At 34.1% G+C, this 22,459-nt stretch overlaps 1 protein-coding gene across 1 annotated transcript in view; it reads right to left on the minus strand.

Moving 5' to 3' along the window:
* Positions 1-390: 390 nt before the first annotated feature.
* Positions 391-22,459, minus strand: part of LOC124369992 (Krueppel-like factor 5) — a 147,910-nt gene continuing 125,841 nt past the window's right edge. Inside the window, exons 3-4 of the mRNA XM_046828250.1 lie at positions 3,080-3,493; positions 391-1,268 (exon numbers count right to left, since the gene is read on the minus strand). Coding sequence (XP_046684206.1) covers positions 666-1,268; positions 3,080-3,493 — 1,017 coding nt within the window. The 3' untranslated portion in view covers positions 391-665. The remainder of the gene's footprint in view (positions 1,269-3,079; positions 3,494-22,459) is intronic.

The raw sequence follows: 22,459 nt of genomic DNA on the forward strand, positions 1-22,459 counted from the left end.
ATATAATTCCAAATTTTTAAATTGCAACACTAGATTAAAGTCAGCGTGCCAGGTAGACGCTTCATATTCTCAGACGATAAGAATTTTACATTCCGTTTAGAATTTTCAAAATCCGTAGGCTGCGAATGAAGAGATAGATAAAAAAAACTGTTTTGTAGCCAATTTAAATAAGTAATTTTGTCCTAAAGAGGGTTCGCTAAGAAATCAAAATCATCTACGGTTGTTAAAAAATATTACATATCGCAATAGGGAATATGAAATAATTTTAAAAAATGAAAAAAGAATTATTGAATGAAATTAAATAATCAAAATAAAGCCAAATTTAATTATTTTTACATTACAAAATGATGTAATTATAATTAAATTATTATTAAATAACAATAATTATTATTTAATCATATAATAATTTAATTATTATTACATTATTTTTTACATAGTAAAAATAATTAAATTTGGCTTGAGATTTATTGGCGATAAGGGATTTGTTCGTTTTTTGTCAATTTAGTAAAGAATTTAAACCTCTTTAAACAGTAATTAACTTAAAGTGTCAGGAAAGTTGAGTTTTTGTTACGTATGAAGTACTGTGATGGACGGAAGCAACTGGACAACATGGAGGTCTGCCGCTTAGGCTCCGGCTCCGACAGTGGCTGCGATTGTCCTCAGTCTCAGATGTTGATATGGCGCTTCATGTGGAGAGAGAGGTGGTCCGAGCGCGAGAAGGCCCTGTCACAGAGTCTGCACTGGAAGGGACGGTCCCCGGTGTGTTTCCTGTAGTGGCGAGTCAGCTCGTCCGAGCGGGCGAACTTCCAGCCACAGCCCTTCCAGCCGCACTGGTACGGCTTCTCGCCCGTGTGTGTGCGGAGATGTGCCTTCAGGTGAGAGGATTTGGTGTAGGTCTTGCCGCAGCCGGGATGGTAACAGGAGTGAGTGGTGAGTTTCTTGCGCGGTACCGACCTCCGTTCCCTCTTGGAGCACGACTTGTCGAGTCCGTCCTGGCTGATGTCCCCCAGACTGGGGGAGGACGGCGGGGTCATCACCTTGGCCAGGGGGGCCGACAGGAGGTCGACGTTCTCGACTGCCACCGCGGTCGTTCCTGAAGTGAGCCGCCTGGCCAGCTCGGAGGGGAAGTTCTTGGCCAGAGCGTCGTTGTCCGGCAGGGTACCCGGGGACGCTGGGGGGGACATCTGGCCGTGGCTGTACTCGCTCTGTTGGCTGGGGAATACCGTCATCAGTGCGTTGAACGTTACAGGTCCTTCGATTCTGAATACCTGTACATTCACAACAAACAACTTTTATTAAATCTATTATAACATTTGAGAAAGTTGTTATAAATTAATGCTACGTTTTAAACAGTCTTAAGGGCATTCAGTAAATCAAGTGTATAAATTGGTTACAAAAAACTGTTTACGAGATACTTTATATTTCTATAACATTACGTTGTCATCATAAGGATGAGTATAAACATAAGTATTGGCTCAATATTGTTGTCTCCATAACCATCAGATTCACTAGCTATGTGGGGAAGGGCTGAATCACTGTGATTGTTGAGTTTAGCTCCAGTTCGCCTTCCTCATAGTGCAGCGTCTGAAGTCTGACGCTGTCACAGACTTGACTCTTGAAATCTGAACTCATGTTCGTCTGAAGATACCCAAAAAATGACGACGACGAGGAAGCTCAAAATAAATGTTTTACGTCTTAAGGACATCAGAGGCACCTAGACAACAAAATATAGTGTAATCTAGGTAAAGAGGCACATTCATTGTCTCATCAGGTGAACAATTACGATGTTTTATACATGATTTTTAAGCACGGTGGAGTAACCCAGTTCCCTATACATAACGTAACTTTAATGCGAAGAGTTGAATCTCTTGGATCTCTTTAGAGGAACATGACTCCAAGAGTCAATCTGTGATAACATCCGATTTCAGAAAGCTGCACTAAAAGGAAAGTGAACTGGAGTTATACTCAATATTTACACCTAAGAATAAACTATTCTCAATCTTCTTGAGGATTCCATACGGTTGAATAATATTCTGTGATAAACTTCTATTTACTGAAGATAAACATATCTATTCTTGAATAACAAAATTACACGGTAAAATGAAGTGGGTAAGGCAGGTAATTAATGGCGAGAATCTGATTGATGAACTCTGTCCTGGATCATCAATTGAAGAGTTTATAAAATAATTTATGTGTGCAATATAAATCCAATGATATTGCAGTATTCTTTTAAACAAAATAAAACCACGGTGGGAAATGCCATGGATGTCAATGGATATGTGAAAGCATGATTATGCATCCCACATACTTTTCAACTAACTTACATGCCTTGAATTGTTCTTCTATTAATGGACCATTACTATCAATGAACTAGACTGCAAATCGAGATATACTCGTATAGAAACATGTTACTTTAATTGGTTAAGAAGTACTGCAGTACAATTGTAATTAAAGTAAAAGTATTAGATCTAGGTTTATGTTGTACTGTTTAGTTTTATGCTCTTGCATTTACTCGTAATGTTTTTTTTTTTTTTTTTTTTTTTAAGGAGAGGCCGATCCCCTTTTTTAAGCCTTATTCTGTCCGTCCTCATAGGCCACTGGCCTGTGCGAGGATCTTATCAAACAGAACAAGAGGGAGAGTCGATACAGTACAAGGTCGAAGGTACTGGTAAAAAGTGCAACGGCCAAAGACAGGATTTGAACCTGCGCTATCTCTAACTCAGACCCAAAGTCCAACGTCTTAGACCACTCGGCCATCGGCACTCCCAAATATGTACGTGTATATAGATTAAATTGGCCCGTTAGCATTGCCACTCAATTTGGTCTAATAGGTGTGACTTTCGCCAAAGTTATAGTTTACGCATAGCTGCATCTGTATACATCTTGGACTATGTTTAAAACTTTGAATGATTTATTTAAGTGGATGGAAATATAATTTAAACTAACACCAAGAAAAATTATAACAAAACACCTTTACACCAGCATAAACGTTAATTTAAATTTAGTAGATTATTTTTGATATTTATTTATTTCATTTTGGCTAGCCTTTGATGATGTTAGAAGAGCAGTTGCGTAATACCTGTTCTTGGTCTTGCTGTAGAATCAGTTCCTGATCAGACTCCAACTTGACTGTCCTGTCCTGCTGCAGTGTGTACTGCAAGCTCTGTTGCTCGACTTGCTGTTCCATCTTGTTGGACCGTTCCTGCTGTAGGGTGTACTGCAGACTCTGTTGTTCGCCCTCCACCTTGACTGTTCGTTCCTGCAGACTATACTGTAGGCTGTGCTGCTCTGCCGCACTGTTGATCAACATGTCCAGGTCCACGAACTCTTCTGCTTGGTAGCCCTGCAGCTCCTCCTGCACCCTCGCCTCGTCCTTGACCGCCACTGCCGCGGCCGTCACCACCGGAACAGTGCCAGACCCGCAGATGCTCACAGGTGACGCTTGGGGCGGCGTGGGTTGGGCCAGCAGGAAGTTTTCGATGTCTTGCCACATCTGGAACAAAACGTGGCTATAGATTACTTCTTTTATTACTATGACAACTAAATATTAATACAGTGAAGAGGATTCAAGGATGTCGTAAATATATGTGTAAATAGGGTGCCTTTATATTTATAAGTTACATTTACGATACGTAACATCTGCATCTTTAATACGTACATCTTATCTCTCCAACTTCTATATGTTACCACCTCTAAATCACTCCTTCCAACAATATGCAGTGGCAATCCTGTTAAGCAGCATAAATCTGCGCCATAGTACAAATGACGCGTCCACCCTCCAAAATTAGTAGTATAAAAATAAGGATCTAAATTTATTGAGTGATTACATCTTCCCACACCACTACTTTCCACTTCAACTGAAGGATACAGAGCCACCCATATTAGCCAGAGAGCCATGAGAATCTAACACATTATTTTATCTTAATCTTTTACTATATACGATGTTCGAAAGACAATGTATTTAAAATTACTTATGTATAAAGAGTATTTTCAAGAACTTTAATGACGTTACTGTTTGAGGGGATAGTAGTAAATTTGGTAGACCAATAGTAGAACAGTTGTTTAAGGCAATTCTAGTAGAGCCTTTTGAGGCAGTATGATGATTGATACGCAATTACTAAGTTCTACTTGAAGGGATAAAGGATTTCGGATATTTGCGATTGTTATGTACAAAAATAGGAGACAGCCTTTCGAGGATTTGGATCCACCCCCCTCTTATTTCGATGGTCGTCGGTCTCACGTCTTCTTCAGTTTAAGTTTGTGTTGTGAAGTGTGCATGTATTGCGGAGTTACATGGTTTGTGTTCTGATCTCCTGAACATTTATGCACATTATGCTGTTGTAATGTATAATTCTGGCGAGTTAGTGCCAGAGACGTGTAAATTTTAAAGACACATAATTGAGAAACGGAAGATCGGTGAAACAGAACAGCCTATTGGCCGATAATTGGAGTTAGACTGCGGTCGGTTCAGCAAGGCGTGCGTGCTCCGCGATACCTCCTCTCACCGGCCCTGACATTTGCAGCATTGTATTAAAATCAATTAAACCTTTCAGTTTTCATATTTACCGATCATTTCCTGGAAGTGATTTCCACACTGCTATCACCTTCAGTTGTCACTGATTCCATTAAAATCCGGTACTATCAGGAATCCTGATCGGCCTTCCGATTTACTTATCACCAGGAAAGTATATTGGTGTGTGAAAAACGTTACACGAATTTCTAATCAAGACCATTATAAATCCAGTTCCATAACACGTACTTTTATCGAGGAGAACATATAATCTTGCCTTATCACTAACAGGGTCTTCGAAAATGCCAGCATATCTTAGTAGTGTTTGGATGGTTTAAAATTAATAAAATTGCACGTGAAACAGATTAGGAAATGCTTCTATGTAGAACTCTATCGGTGATACTAAAGCAAAAACAGTAATATAAAAAATTATAGCCAAATTGCCTTGAACATGTGTCTTGTGTTTTGCCCAACACATTGTCATTTTCCTTTATCTGCCTCTATTAGTACCCTTGTTATTGATTAATGTTGTATCTCGTGTATATTAACCGGAGTATTGCCGGTGTTGTCCTTTGGATACTAGCCGAGGACTTTTACCTAAATATTTAATTGGCTCAATTAACTCGACCACGGTCAACGATATCATATCATATGTTGAATAGGTAACAGTGCATATGACTTTAAATATCTTAATGAGGACCTATTAGATTGGTAAAATGGGAATAAAACATCGAAAATATAGTTGTAGTGCAGCAATTCTTAACGTATGGTATTACACATTTGGGTATAACGAAACTTTAAATAAGCGATTAATTAAACTTAAAAAAAAAAACATGTGCGACAAGACGACTTTTCGTTAAACAGCTCTTGATCACGTAGTTGTGAAAGTATTTTCAGAGGCCAATCGTCCCTTACCTCTATTTATTATAAATTTATTTTTAATTGAAACTTTTTATAAGCCTCGTGAGTAAAATGTTTGAAAAATGAGACCTTGGAATGTGGTAACGTATTGAATATTGAACAAGTTGAATAGGTTTCATGTTATTTGTTTATTTATTCCCACGGTTCAAACCAATTTTTACAAAACTAATATGTTTAAGATGGCTTCACAAAAAAACGTGACTAGCTGAAGTATAATAAGTCGCTGTCAACAAAAACTGCTAGTACCAGTAATGTGTCTTCAATATTTGAAGAATTATTACTCGGAATTTATCACTCATTTGATTAATTAATTGAAACTGACATTTCTCTTGATGTCAAAAAAGCTATGATGTCATCAATGGTAAAGAAATAGAATTCCTATCCAGAGAAAATTACAGACCAATCTGAAATTTCTCATAAGTTTTATTGAGATCTTCAGCAAAAAAGAAAGCGTTTTAATTTTCACAATCTTATATTAACAGATTATGGTAGTTATTTCCTTGTCATGATGTATTTTAAGAAGAAAACAATAGTTGACGCCAAATTTGCCATCAGTGTTAATATTGTTACATATCCTGTCCTAACAGGGCGAAGGACACATCTTTTTCACGCTTTTGGTGAAGTATTCCTTGATCTTCAGAAAGGAACCACGACTTCTCGTATAGCTGAAAGTCTTATACATACAAGCACAACAATCTGTCACTTTCTACTAAAAATCACTAGATAGTAAACCGACGCATTGTACAATTTTAAGAATTTACCTCTTTAGAAAGAACAGTTACATCGAGAATGCTTCATTATTCCAAACGTTGACGTTTATATATTATACAGCAACCTAAGGCTTTTACAAAAATAAAGATCTTAAAACAGGTTTCACATTTGTATTCCTAAGACTTTTCCCTCACTTTGTATATAAATAAAATCCAGTACATGGTGGTCAAATTGGTTGGTCTGGTCTGTTTGTGGCAAACTCTTCTCTGGAGCAATTGTGTCGTTTTGGATGTCTTGGAAGTTAACTATTTTTTGTTTTAATTTAAGGCAATGTTTTGAAAGTTAAATGTTCCTAAACTGTTCAAGACTTTATTATGAGAGAATGTACTGTGAATGTCATGAATTTCTTATGTTTTGCAAAATGTGATAGGCTGATATTAACAGATTTTTAGGGCTTTATTTTTCAAAGCCTCGCACTTTGTTGTTTATCCGTCCCCGTGTAGTAGTCACAATCTACTCTTTGTTCATATTTCTATTACAGGCACTTATTCCTTATTATAAACCGTTTATAGTATTGAAGTTTCCATATATCTTTTTAAATCCTAGAACTATTAATTTGTTGTAAGGGAAATAAATTGCTGGATTCAAGAACATATAAGATAGTATCGTTAAAATATATTATCATTATAATTCTAGAAAAGATATTATTTTGGATGTTATCAATAAGACCCTTAAATGAAAAAATCGAGTACATACTCTCAGAGAATCGTTTACGATGCAGTACACATTTCAACACAATTCCAGACGCCTACCAAATCAAATTGTGTTTTAGAAGTTTAGAAGTAGTTGACGTGTGTCTTCATGAAAAAACAAATATTTATATAGTACCTCATATACTATTAACTTGCCTAGAACTTGTTGGAAATTTCTTTTCACATTCTGTTAAAACTGTAAACAGATGTCATGCTTCATCTTGTTTTAACCACTGTCAGTGTAATGTATTGTTTCATGAAAATGAATAACTTTGAAATTTTTTGTATGAATTATAATATTCCGTTTTGTCAGATTTTGTAATTCATTTTTTATATTTATTTGTATAAAACTTTAAATTATTTTAACTTAACTGACTGTATTATATTGAATAATTTTCAGTATTGTTGGGTTTGAATGTTGTCTTTCACTTCTAAGTACATAAAACCGTTAGTGCTTCACTGTTCGTAAACTACCATAAGTATCCATAACGGTACTTTTGTATGATCCTTTTTAAAATTAAATTATTGTCCAGATTTATTACTTTGTCGACGTGTTATTGCAAAAAACTGGGCAGGGAGATTATTAACATCAGATGAATGTTTGCAAAGCTTCTAATCCAAGGGGACATCAATTTCAGGCCTTGGTTATGGTTTATTTAATTGAAGGCAACAGACAATTTCTTTATTTGCATGATCTTGGAGATTAGTAATGTGTCATATTCTTTGTTTAATGTTTGTTACTGACGATATAAGGTTTGGAAAGGATAACAGGATTTCGGACATTTTCCATCGTTATATTTTACAAAAGATATAATATAATACATAATAATGATATACCTGTAATGTAAAATAAATATATACAATTTTAATGTAACAAAAGGTATAACGTATATGGCAAAAGACGTGTCATATTGTTACATTAGTAGTCAGTAGTAAAAATAATATCTCTGTGTTATTTCTTTTCCAAATTCATCCACTGAGTAGGAGGGTCTCTTCGTCAGGCAATCGCTTCTTCAGCTGTTCTGCTGGCGTGTTCTTCAATCTTTCTGGCAGTAGGTTGAACAGCTTTGCTTCAGCTTATGTTGGTTTTTGGCTGTACAGACTAATGATATGGGGTGGTAGGACAAAGTTTGAGTCATGTCTTGTGTTGTGGTGGTGTATGTTATCTTAGATGTACAGCAGAGACTGTGTGAAGGATAACTTCTTGTATATAAAATGCCACAACAGTTAAAATGTTAGGTTTAATGTTATTTTTGAATGTTATGCTGCCTCACAGCTCTCTTGGTAACCAAGACCTGCTAGGCATCTAACAGTTCTTTTTTTGTAGAATGAGGATTCTTTCCAAATTTGTGAAAGTTGTTCCTCCCCAATAAGGTAAGTCCTGGAGCAATAATTTCTTGAGTGTTTCACGCCACAAATTAGAACGTAACATTTGACATTTACTTTACTAAATCTATGTGCTTAATAGCATCGTTTACTTTTACAAGGCCATAATCGAATCACTTTAACCATAAAAATATAGCCTATTACGTTTAACTCGTAAATATATTCCCAATATATTTAATGATGTAATACATACATATTGTACGATACAAGTTCACTAATAAACTACATTTAGCCATGTCTGGACATTGATTTACAGCGCCTATACAAACATTTTTCTCCGTTATATTTATGTAAAAATATTTTTTGTTGAGTAGCACTTATAAGGTATATAAGATGGATTCCCGTCTCGTAACCTTTTTAGTTCATATTTGATTATCTTTCCAAGCAGCCAAGTATGAACCTGTAGAGAACGTATTGTTAGTTTTGAGTATAAATATTATCTTTACTCTCCTTCAGAGAGAAATAAAATGAATAAATGAATATTATATTCTATTATCAGACATTTCTACAATGCTGTGGTAAGGTCGAAGGCCTGACCTAGCGCCCGGTGGATGGGTGATGGTGGATGGGGGATGGTGGATGGGGGATGGTGGATGGGGGATGGTGGATAGGGGATGGATGGTGGCGATATTGACCGCGGTGGAGTCCATACTTGGCCAACGGCGAATCAGAAGGAGGCAACGCACGCATTCCGGCTAGCGACATTCCTGTACACCCTTGCAACATGCAAGAAACCTATTTCACCTTTTATCGTCGTCATTGTAAAAATCAATGAAGACCTGCCAATGTCTAGTTAGGCAAAATTGTCAATCGACGTTTGTATGTAATTATTCTATTTCACATATTTAATTTCTTCGTGCACAAAAAATATGTAAGTACATATAATAGTAGTGAACATTGTGTATGTACTACTAGTACGTATGCTATACAAGCTAAATTTTATTACAATATGGAACTAAAACATGTCATTTTTGGACCACCACTACTTGTAATGATAACGCAATAGGGTACATCGTCGGGTTTATTGATTTTATTCAAAAGAAGTTAGTCATAGCTTTTTAAGATACTTTTCATGAAGACAAGAAAAATTCACAATTTATTTCAATACATTTTGGAATTGAAAGTAGTATTTATGGGTGGGTGTCTAGCAATCATGACTACCAGAATGACAGTTGAAAATAAGAATATAAAATCTTGAAAAGTATGCATATATGATTAAACGGAACATGTTATTTATTTATATTGATAGAAAAAGTAATTTTTAATATTTTTTTTTTACATCTACTATTCTCAAACTAAATTGAATTGAAAACGCCATATCCTTAGACAAACATCATTTAAAAACATGTAATTCCTTGAAGTAATAACTCTAACTAACTAATAAATAAATAAATAAATAAATAAATATATATATATATATATATATAATTTAGAAAAAATACATTCTTATCTTTAGCAATGCTATATTACCTTAGTTAAAAAATTTCCAAAACTTCAATTTTAAATGCCTAACAATCCTCGTTGAGCTTTTTTCACGTTTTCTGTCCTCGGGAAAGGCAAATCTCTCCTAAAGATCTTTTACAGAGGAATTATTTGACATTTTCTAAATACCCAACCTAAAACCTCTACTCAAATTAAAAGTTACATTCAAATTAAAAGTTGCATCATGAATAACTGTCTAAGCAAGGGAACACAGGATATACAAAATATCAAACTTTAACAACACTTCATTTCGCCTGCCCCGAATTTATAAAAGAAAATACAATATGTTGTTTTCATGACCATTGAAGGTTGTATTAATTAATTGAAAGTAATGGGAAAAGAATGTTTAGGCCTAATAGAACAAATTTTCAGAAATGGGGTGATATGAAGGAATCTGACCCACATATATAAAATGAAGTAATTAGTAATTCGTGCTTTTTCACATTTCCATTTGTAAACGCCCTTTGCTTAGCATTCTTAGAGCAGTTATGCAAATTTCATTTCTTAATGAATTATTGTAGTAAAACTGTGGTTTTAAATCAACTTATTACTCGTATTAAACTGAAACCTAAAAACAATAACTAATTAAAAATACATAGTCGTATGCTATAAGAAATTACTATATTTAATGTAGTAATTGTTACAATTCAGTTAATTCTGGACAGAAGGCTGCGTAACAGTTGAATTACTCATAGAAACATTATGTAATTACTACATATTTTACTTTAACGCTAATTCAAGTTTAATAGTATGATAAAACTATTATTATACTATAACTATAATATAGTTCGTCGTACCTATATTATAGTACATACATACATCGTACATATATAGTAAATATCATATAGTTATTATTATATAACTATTTGATAAAAACGTGGAGCGGTTAGGAGCTTCTGGATAGAAAGAGTCGAGGTTTTTATTTAAGACGTAAGGATACTAAAGATGACGTGAAAACACCATAATCAAAAATCGTCATCTCAGTTATTCCCAGTGCCTGGAAAACCTACTTTAGATAATCTAGATCACAGTACAACACTACAATCGCCGTTCATGTATGATGAATCGTATAGAAAAAAGTAATGATCACCCTGATGTTTATACCATACTGAAGCAATAAGCATTTACCTGCTATATTAACATGCTGGCTGACTAACTCCAACGTTTCTGTAGGTTTATGTACGAGTAATATTTGATAGCTCTCTCAGGCATCTGTAATCAGACCCTCTAGAATGTTATTCTGTTACGTGATAGGCTATATCTAGAGGGATGTTAATCGCCATCGCCAGTACTTCAGCGCATCCAGCACTGATGGCTGGAAGCATCAATAGATAAGATAAGATAAGATAGGAAAGTTACCCGACCCCAATTCTTGTAAAACAAAGGTTGTTTATACTTTCGCAGAATATAAAACCTCGCTAATAACGATTACAGTGTGGTGGTTTCGTGTATACAGTTTTGCAAGGTTTAATGTGGTCTTACAAAATAAACCTTGGTTGATAATTGTATAAACAGTATTATCCACGGAGAACAGGCTTCCACTGAACAAGGAGACTGATCCAGTTTGATACGATCAGATACAAAAACTGATAAAGTACACCTATCGTGCAGCGCTGGTGCAACTAATTTATGTAAATTAACACAGAATTTACGTTTGGTTTAATATTTAAAATGTCTTTCTTATCTGATCATTTCAAGCCACGTAAAAAGCTCTTGCGTTTTTTTAGATCACAGTAATATCTCTTGACTATTAGTTACAATAATTTTCGAAGATATTGAAATAACGCTTTAGGATAGGTGCTTTTTATGATTAAAAAATAGTAACTTTTGCCTCCCTGGATTATATTTTTAGTTGGGGCACTAGAATATATACTGAACTTTCTCTTTCTCGCTGCTATATTTAGCTATTGACTGATTCCAAACTCTGTAATCTCTTTTAACAGGTTTGTATTTCTAGTGCATAAATAAGAAAGGAACTATACGATGAATATTCGTTATAAACATGAAACCGATAACTGATAATATATTTAACATAGAACTGGTTTGATTTTCCATTGTATGAGAGCAATATGTGTTGAATAAGCCACGCAAACATTAACTCTTTCAATATTCAAGTTTTTTTAAACTTCTGGATTAAAATTATAACTGTCGAGTAAATGTGCGTTAACTATTGCTCTGTTATGTCATTGTAACATGTCTGAAACAGAGGTAACTAGTCTGTCTTTAGCTATGGTTAACCTAATTTCTACCCAGCAGGGATCACTTCTGGCTGGTTTATACCTTAAATCTTATACCTTGTCACTTAAATCTGGGCAACCCTATGGATGTCCAGAAGCGGCACATCACTAACCGCAAATGTCTAGATATTGGGGTGCAAGGGTAGTTACATAGGTCTAGTCTACTGCGGGAGATAACTGTCGGAGTTTGGTGGGGTTCGTTCCCTAACCTCAGAGGTTCTTGCTAGCCTCAACAAGGGTGTGCCACCCCTGCCTGCTTTGACTGGAGAGGCTGGTTCAGAGCTTACATCCCCTTCTTTCGAGGAGACATGACTTGAGATTAGTGCCCTAAATTCTTCCTCATGGATCTCGATAGGAGGCGGGCTCCTACCCTCAACCTTACCCATCCTGAATATCCTGCCATTCAGGAAGCAGCGCAAAGGTTCTTATAGGACTAGGTGCGATTTATTATTTATCTCCAATAACATTAAAGTAATAATGTTATTGTAGGGTGTAAGTCATATTCAATATAATAACATTTTGTGCAAAATGTGTATTGGAAAGTTGTATGCGGCTTTGAAATATTCCACGTGGTACGTTCGTAGATAAAACACCGTATGCAGCTATCAATTATGCAACATAACTCTCATTAAAGTACTCACCAAGCCTCTGCCGTAATTCACTTCAACTGTGGCATCTTAACACGGCATTTACGCCAGCCACTTGCAAAATTTAAAACTAGTGTAATGTTCTTTTGGTCATGACAGATTTTAATATCATTTGTAAATACAAGGTGTCTATATAAAAGGCAAACTTATTTACTATTAACTTAGTAAATTAATTGTTTTTAATGTGTTTTTCCTACAATTTTGTACTCAACCTCCGTTGAAAAGTGTTCTATTTATAATAATGTCACACAAAAACTTGTATTCCTTTCCATTTGGCACCCATTTTAGTGTTTTATTGTAGATTTTAAAAAATGTACGTAATAATAACACGCAACTACCATTTAGTATTAATATACCATTTAATTGTAACATTATAATATGCTATTAACTGTTAAAAAGCAGGTATATACTCGAAATTTCTAATGTATGATAAAATGCAGATTTAAGGAACTTTACTCTAATAATGTTTATTGTGTAGATTTATTAGTTGTAAAACATTTTTTTTATTCAGGTAGGAGGCTTTTTTATAAACTTTCTCTACCACAAGTTAAGTCTTGATAAGGAAATGTTAGTAAGTGGCGATATGGTAATATTACTGGGAAACTTATTATCTCGTTAAAGAATATTTCAGTTTAAAATCACGACGCGTTCCAGGTTATTAACACATTAACTGAACTTTATGGATATAGATACAACTTCATAAATTTTAAATAAATCATTTTAAAATTCTCAATTTTAAGTGTTTGCAATTTTAAGTAGTAAAGTGAAACTGTAATTTTGACAATTTTCTGTAGTTTTTGCAAACACATCCAAGTGAAAAAAATGTTATTGAACCGTATTGAAAAATTATTATTGATTAATGTATATTGGAGACGGATTTATTATTGTGTATTGTTCCCAAGAAAACATCCAAGAGCATTTTAGTTTTTCTTTTAAAGTGTAATCGCATGCTTTTTGAGTGTTTAAACGATTACCTTTAAAAAGTCTGAGGTGTTTTCTGAATAAGCAATACATATACAACACTTTTTCGTATCCGTATTCAACTTATGTTTAAAGTGAGACATCTCTTAAAACTTTATGACAAACATAGGGGTTAAAAGTAATACTGCATTATTCTTATTGAGTAAAAAAACTTAATTAAAGTCGTTTTACTATAAGCGACTCTTAAGTACAGAGGGGATAACGACATCATGCGATCAGTGCATGCATGAATGAAGCAGAAGGCAAGTGTGTGTACTGAAGTATAATTCCTTATGGAACTGTAATCTGGCGTGTTTTACATTAATATTACATGAAGCTCAGTGTGGACTGTATTGTTTATTCTTTCATAAGTACAAATTAGAACCCGTACAGAGCTTGTTCCTTATTCCTTTCAGACGCCAGATGACAAGTTAATATAAGATAAATGGCCTATAGAATGAGTGAGTGCTCTTGTTATAATCTAAAGAGTTTAAAGTGGGATCCGGACCAGTTAGATATCGGTCTGATCGTACCGACCGCTTGGCAAAACCGAACGCCAATTGTCACGTTGGCCTTGCTTCGATTTACGTCCCCAATCAATTTGAAAATGCCAGAGTTTTCTGCTAATGCAGGACTTTCGAGTGGACTGGAATCTCACACCGGCGTGTAGACAGCGTGATAAAGCCGTAATAAACGTTCGTCATTTCAGATGGCCCGAATACCTGGCCTTGTAGTAACCGGATTGTAGCACTTCGAGAGTGCCTGTATGCTATCGATGGCATAATCGAGAGTAAAATAATTGATTACTTCAAATCTTCCATTCTTCGTTAAAAATAATGGACATAATATACCCAGCGCTTAGTCATCACAGTAATACGAATATTATTTTGAAAAGCTGCTGTCTCATTTAAATGATGATTGGTGGTTTGTTAGGATCATACAATTACCATACATTCCTTTTTTTTAGTACCATGTGTATATATGCGTTATATACTGAACTAAAATTCCATTGATATTGTAAAGGCTTGTTTATTTAAATTGTACTAAATTCGAACACTTGTGATTCAGGGTTAATATCAACTATGTCCAATGACTTTCTGAAAAGCTTCGTTATGAAATATATTTTGTAACTGAAAAAGTAGTATCAATAATTATATTAATACCATTTCTGAACTTAAACAGAATTACGCTATTCTTATTATAGTTAAAATAAGTTATAATTAGTTTTGAATATTATTTCTTACACCATCTAAGCTTGTGTCTTAATTGCAGCATATGTATTACATATTATGCTTATACATTGCATTTCTGTGTGTGTAATCAGTCTAGAGTAGTAATTATCATACATTTAGAAATATAGAAATGAGTCATAACAGATGTTTGATGGTTTTTTTTTATTTAAATAAAAATGAATAGAAGATTCTCGGATTCATTCATTTCAAAAATTACTAAAATAATCAATTATTTAGATTAATTATCCATAAGATTTGATTATAAAATTAGATATACTGACTATTATAGTAATATCTGCACGCCATAATTGTCTACACGCAGTAAAAAATTATCTCATGGACACCAAATATTATACAGCGTGTCTGAAAATAAAATAAAATATCGCTGAATAAAATAAAAATTTAATCTCAAAATAATGTTGAGTCTATTTTGGTTTCTGGTTATATTAGGTTAAGTTTACTATTTAAAATTAAATGATTGTACGTGGGAAATATTGATCTTAATTTTGTTATTTCTAAAGATAACAGGCAAATTAATAAGCAAGCAATTATCTTCGTATGTGAAATACAAAATAGATTACCCTTGGAAATGTATCGAGTAATTTAGTTTTGAGGCTGTTAGCTTTAGTTATATACTCACCTATGTACATGTAAAGTAATGTAATACATGAACATACACTTTGCTATGTTGTGAAAAGTGAAAATAACCCCCAGCGGTTGTAATAAAGGTATAATTAACCTTGCAATTATAATAAGCTACATGCAACTGTACTGGATTTAGCCCCTTAAGAACAATACTGAACGTTAAGAACTGTTATTCGTTTGGTCGTAGACTGTCTCAGTTGACGTCTCATTGTCTCGGAGATGTCTCACTCTAAAGACACACCCCATCATTATAATCAACATTTATACTAAACTCTTAATTGTTTTGGTTTTTCATTTTTGTAGATGATCGTTTAAATCATTCAAAATTTTACACTTTACAAATGGTTAAAAATGGTTTGGATGCGTATTAGTTATAAATTTGAAATTAGACAATTTCCATGATTACAAAATAAGGGCGCAGAATGTTTAGAATTTTAATATTGTTACTAAAGATAAAACTCAAGGTCGTTTTACTATATTTGGGTCTTAGTATAATGCACTACGTAATAGCTATAAATATAGAATAAATAACAGCAATGTTTATTGTTTAAGAACTACAAAGTTGATTGGTTAAAAATCGACTCGATTGCAAAATTCTGTAAGAAAGTGTAATAAATAACAGAACTGTTAGTTGTAATTGCGGTTTATTAAAGCAACAACATGTGTTGGGAAACTGGCGTTACTGTACGTGTTGCGTGACTGCGTCTGTACACAGGAAAGGTAACATTCTGCGGCCGGTTTTCACAGGCGCGGAAAAGCACGTCAGATAATAACCAGAAACAATGCGGTGTAAATAACACTATAGGTGTCCGCATCTTTTTGCTCTGGCCGTGAAGGAATGGTAACAACATCGATACCTATCAGAATCCGGTTCCTTCTGTACACGTGTATCACTTGCTGTCAGGTGGTCAGCTTATGGTCTGAACTGATCTCTTTGTTGCACCCCAAAAGTAAGATTTTTCAGTAAGGGTCCTTCAAATTGTAAAGGAATCCACATATATTTTGAGATATATTAAGTTGTCTTTCCATCAAAAATTTTCAAACTAAGGAAGGTGTTAGCTGAGCGTCGACCCATAGCGAGGGCAGAATTGTCAATTCACAAAGTACATCCAACAGAGAAATTACGATGCTGTAGGGTATACTTTAATATAAATTCTTATTCCTGAATGAGATAAATGAAATAAATCCTGAAAAGAAATAAAACTACATGGTTTTGCAACTATGTTAAAATGAAAGTAACAGATCTCAAAGACATTCGTTCAACAAGACTGACTCTCGAACGAAGTGGGAAGTATAGGTGATGGATGAACGTGGAATGAGTGGTCAAATGTATGTCTGAATGACAGCTCGATGTGCTATGTATGTTTTGTAGTTTGCTATAGAGATGTATTTTGTCTCCGCAATAAATAATTGGCTATTGACTATTGAAATTTTTCATCATGGTGTGATAGAAAAATTAACAACACTATGTTTAGACTGTATCAAACCTTTATGACATGAGTCAGGGATCACAACATGCTGTACGTTAACTCCATGCACATTATCTCTAGAACATGTATTTAGTAATACTTTCCCTTATTATCATAAATCCAACTAAATGATACTGATTACAGTACATCTGCTCGCAGTGGCTAACCACTGACAACTGACTGGTGGCCAATAGTAAATTTCGATCGTTACGGCAGAACAAGATGGCGGAAAATCAAGAAATTTATATAGGCCTTTTATTATTTATTCGCTCGATATGAACTTATTGAAATCATACTTTGATTCTGAATTAATTTATTTTAACTTTCTATTCTTGTTTTCTTCTTTAGATTCCCCTTTTAGTCTCAGTATTGCCGACCAAAACGGCCTATTTAAAACTGACAGATGACTTAGTGGGTGGTTCGCTAATTTAATTTATGAACTCTCGATATTTTTCGTTCTAACGAAATCAGGTTCACAGTGTATTATGGTTATCGCCAAATTTTTGCGATAGCCATCAGACGAAGAAAGGTTAGCAATTTTCAACATTCCTGTTATTTTTCGTATTTTCCTTGTGTTTCTTTATTCTAACGATAATGGCCTCTTTGTCTCGACTGTGTATTCTCTCTTACAGCTACAATTTATGTGTATTAAAATATACAGCATAAATTTGTCTTATTGTTAAATGTTTGCCAACTATAAACAAATATTTAACTTATTAATACAATTCACCTATTTTAAGTTTGTAATACCTCTTTGAGGTGTGATAAAAACGTTCGTTCTGCGATACAAGAAATCAGTAACATAAAGTTTCGAGATCCGCAATCTTAGTCTTCTTCAAGTGGATAACTAACCTAATACCGTACATAACTACAATCTAGATTAAAATGTAAAAATCGTACCAGAGCGTTGTGACACGCATAAGTCAGGAGGGGTTTTTTCGCCCGTAAGGTAAAACAACAACAGTCATGCAAACCATCTCTAAAAAAAGTCTAAGCTATATTTTTCAAGGATGGTAACTGTCCGGAAAATCCTGCTCCTTTAAAAATCCTTCTGTCGTCTCAAACAAACTTTGAACAAAAATGGCAGCTTTTTGTGTCATTTTAGTTGGTGAAATCAACAGAGGACGGAGGCTAAAACACTACTTTCTGAAGGCTTTGATTCCATAGGAATGAAAGAGTGGTTGGTTGGATTTTAGTATTGACGTTTTTTACCTTGTCAAACTAAGAGGGAATATGAACGGAAAAAAAAATACCTTATTATGTAAATAATTAAGCGTTCGGAAAATCATATTCTGTAGCAAAAGGATGAATGGTAAGGATAATTTATCACCACGTGAAATGAGAACCATCAGCCAATGGAGTAAATACCGCACCACCACTGGTACTGGGCGTACTTGCTACAATTTGATTAACTTGACAGTGACGAATTAGCCAATTACGAGGCTGTCCAAGGCTGCGTATTGTGTACTTTGGAAGTCTGCACCTCCTGAACGCGTAACTCACCGCTTCCTCCATCATCAATACTCCTTGGTCGCGGCCATGTCGACTCCACCACACGCTGCTGTTGACGTCATCACTCTAGAATGTTCCTGTCAGGAAAGGACATTGCGATGTAAGAAATGTTACCTCGATTGACTGTAACACACTTTTCGCAATCGTCCTTAATACGCGAACTCTCCCTGATGTCCTTATCGGGCCTATATACTTTATCACTACTTCTATATCAGGGATTGATTGAAAATGTTATTTAATAACAAGTGACAGATCGAAGTAGAAAGTGCTTCCTTAAACCTGCTAGTACGAAAGCTAGGAAGTAAATTGCGCAGATATTAAAACTCACCAAATAGAGAAATGCGTTTGGACTTTTAAGTGTCGTTCCAGAAAATTTTGACTTGTTAGAAGTTAGTAATTCAAATAAGTATTTCAACGAATATCTACCACTTCTTAATGTGTATCAAATGTCAAGGACTCTATAAACTTACAAGTTGTGTAAGAACACTACCGATAACAAAGTGATTCAAAGTACATTGTGAAGTGGTACAAATGTTAGATCTATTTAAAATCGTCGATTAGTGTTATGATTAATAATAATACAAAACCAAAATTTAACAAGTGTGCTCTTCAAAAGTCAGTGATAAATTTCCTTGAACGCTGTTTCTGATTCAAAAGTGTCGGAAAATTATTTACTTTGTTTAGCTGTAAAATAATAAAATCGACACGGAATCAAATAAGTTTACAGAAAACAAGAACTATTAATTAGTTTTTCTTTTTAGATACTGAATACATTTTGGAGTATTTTATGTGCGGTGGAGATTAGGCTAATTTCTTAATAAGCCTTATTCTGCCCGTCTTTATGGGCCACTGGCCTGTGCGAGGATCTTATCAAACAGAATAAGGGGGGGGGGAGTCGATACAGTACAAGATCGATGGTACTGATAAAAAAATGCTACAGTCACAGACAGGATTTGAACCTGCGCTATTTATAACTCAGGTACAAGTCCCACGTCTCAGACCGAGCGGCTATATGCTCTACCATGATAATAAGCTGTGTTTTGATGATGACTATTAAATATCCATAACTAAATATACATTAGCAAAGCTTTTAAAAGTTCAGCACAATACTGATAGGCCTTTAATCAGATGGTACATTAGTGTTACCAATTGTTTTAAACCATCGTAATAGTTTCATCAAACTAAAAGGAAATATGGGGGATAAATAAAGGTATCGATTATAAATGCCCTTTTACAAAGTAATAAATGTAACTTGTACTTAATTTTTATTACATTTCGTCTTTGATTTTTTGAATTGTCACATTTAACTCCTTATGTAATAGCTACTTAGGTGGCTTGAGACACAACAATGAACAAAAATTGATGTATCAATTGTATTGATTGATGTATGTATTGATTTGATTTTTTGATGTACAATTTCACGAAAATGAATTTCAACAGGAATTTCACAATGTATTAAAAGATACATAAATACAAAGGTTTGTCGACATCAACAAAACTAAAACTTCATTTATGCAAATAACTTATAATGATGTGTTTAAAGTAATTTACATTGAAAAAATTCTTTAAGCCACATTTTGTACATTAAAACACCCTGCATTAAAGTCCTACGTCTTAGACCGCTCGGCCATCGGTACTCCCAATATTATTACATATTGAAACTGCTAATAACAATATTAATAGCTAACCCCTTTCAATCACCATTTGTGTTCTGTATGTTGCACTAATATGTATTTTACAAGATTTTTTCAAAGAATTATACATTTTTTTAAACCTGTTAACCCAAAAGGAATCGTCATGAATCAAACTTAATTTTGCGTTAGTAAAACTGAGATATTGAAAATTGCAATAATTCAATATCAAGTGAATTTTATACTGTATATCCACAATATTTTAACATTAATCATTCAATCTTGTGAAGTGTATACTGTATATTATTAGTTAAGTAAGATTGAATATTCAGTACCAATATAATTATAATATTTCAATACGTCTTACTTAACTAGCGGTAACAAATAGATAGTAAATCTTGACTGGTACTAGGAAGGTATTTCTTACTGAACTCCAGTTCAATGCTACTCAGGCGGTTTCAAGGCCAGTTCAGTGCCACATTCTATTGATTGGAATTGCAGGTATGTCCAATTTCGTCCTTCACCTACAATTTTAGTAAGTGTGGCTTTGAAATGCCATAATCAGGCGAATCCTAACTGTACATTACACTATTGCGTTATTTAATTGAATATTGATGGAAAGTATTTTAAATTTAATTATATTCACTTAGCAGCTTAAAACATTATATTCACATATAATATATACAAGATTTGCACAATTTAAATACCCTTCTTCGAAAATGTAGGTGTTATGTTGGATCTGATGAGTCAGCTGTAGTGTAATAACCTTGAGGTTTCCACCATAAGAACAATGTTAAACCTCATGCATGCACTTTTATACCCATATGTTTGATCGTAGCGTTATGGTAAATATCTAATTTTAAGGATATAAATAATACGCACACAACCTTTTTTTAGTTCTTCTTGTAAAGTGTAGACTTTTTACTTTGGGAGTACCGATGGCCGAGCGGTCTAAGACGTTGGACTTTGAGTCTGAGTTAGAGATAGCGCAGGATCGAATCCTGTCTGTGACCTTTGCACTTTTTATCAGTACCATCGACCTTGTACTGTATCGACTCTCCCCCTTATTCTATTTGATAAGATCCTCGCACAGGCCAGTGGCCCATGAGGACGGGCAGAATAAGGCATAAAGGGAGATCGGCTTCTCCTTTAAAAAAAATAATTTTAAATATTTAAATGATGTAGTAAAATACAGCTTGTGATTTTTTCTCAAACCTATTAATATCGAAAAACAAGTGCATACAAGTGATTATGGTTTAATATTGTTCTTATAGGGCTAAAAATCAAGATGGCCGCCAATACAGCCTTAATTGTGTCCGACTCTTAAGGAATACTGAGTAAGAGTAAAAGAAATCTAATATTTGATAAATCACTATTATTAACGATCTATATACAGTTTAATATCTCTAAAAGTGACCATATTAAAGTTACTAAAACTCGATCGCAACGCCCACGATTTTCATAACATTGAATTATAAAATTTCCTTATTAACAGACGAAACTATTTTTAGTATATAACTTTTAAACTCCGATTTTCCATTCTATATTTTATTCACAGTACTTTATTCAATAGGAAGAGTAAGGCTCAAATGAAAATTAAGTTTCATTATTTTTCTGAAACCAAAATATCTAAATACCAAAACAATCGGTTGTCGTAGGTCGAAGATGTATTCGATACAGCCGCCTGACTCATTCACTGGTTCAAATGTTTAAAATCTGTACAGGAAGCTACGAACATTGGACTGTATTTTGGGCATGAGCTTAATATACTTCAGAATTCAGAAATTGCTAACTTTTTTTAAATCCATGGGAACGGTTAAAAAAGTTTGTCTATACTAGCAAGTCATAGCCAGGAACTGACTCTTATACTTATTTTTGAAAAAGTTACAAACTGTAATATGCTTGATTTGTATTTAAGCAGAAATGCTTGATTAAAAATATTTAATTTATTGGTGGAATCATTCGCTCTTCAGGGTCTGTTTTGACATTTTAAGTAAAGAAATTAAGGAAAACGAAATCAACTTCTAATTGTTGTGTGTATTCCATTGTTTGAATTTAATAACTATAATATCGTTGCGATAGATTCCACGGCAGATTAGAGTACGAGTATCCACGGGTGGAGGTGCAATAGCGACACATAATAAATGTGTATTTCAATATGTGCACTTTCAACATCATACTTGCAGCAATACATTTAAAACTAGAGTATGTGAAAAAAGGAAATAGTATTGTTGAATGTGAATAGATTGTTTAATGGTACAATAGAAAAATTGGGACCAAAAGAGCGGGGTATTCAGAGAAAAATAAATTTGTATTAACATTTTTACACAAAATTTGAATTTTAACACCTTTGCTCATCCAATA

The sequence above is a fragment of the Homalodisca vitripennis genome, chromosome X, assembly GCF_021130785.1.
Source record: "Homalodisca vitripennis isolate AUS2020 chromosome X, UT_GWSS_2.1, whole genome shotgun sequence".
Taxonomy (NCBI): Eukaryota; Metazoa; Arthropoda; class Insecta; order Hemiptera; family Cicadellidae; genus Homalodisca; species Homalodisca vitripennis.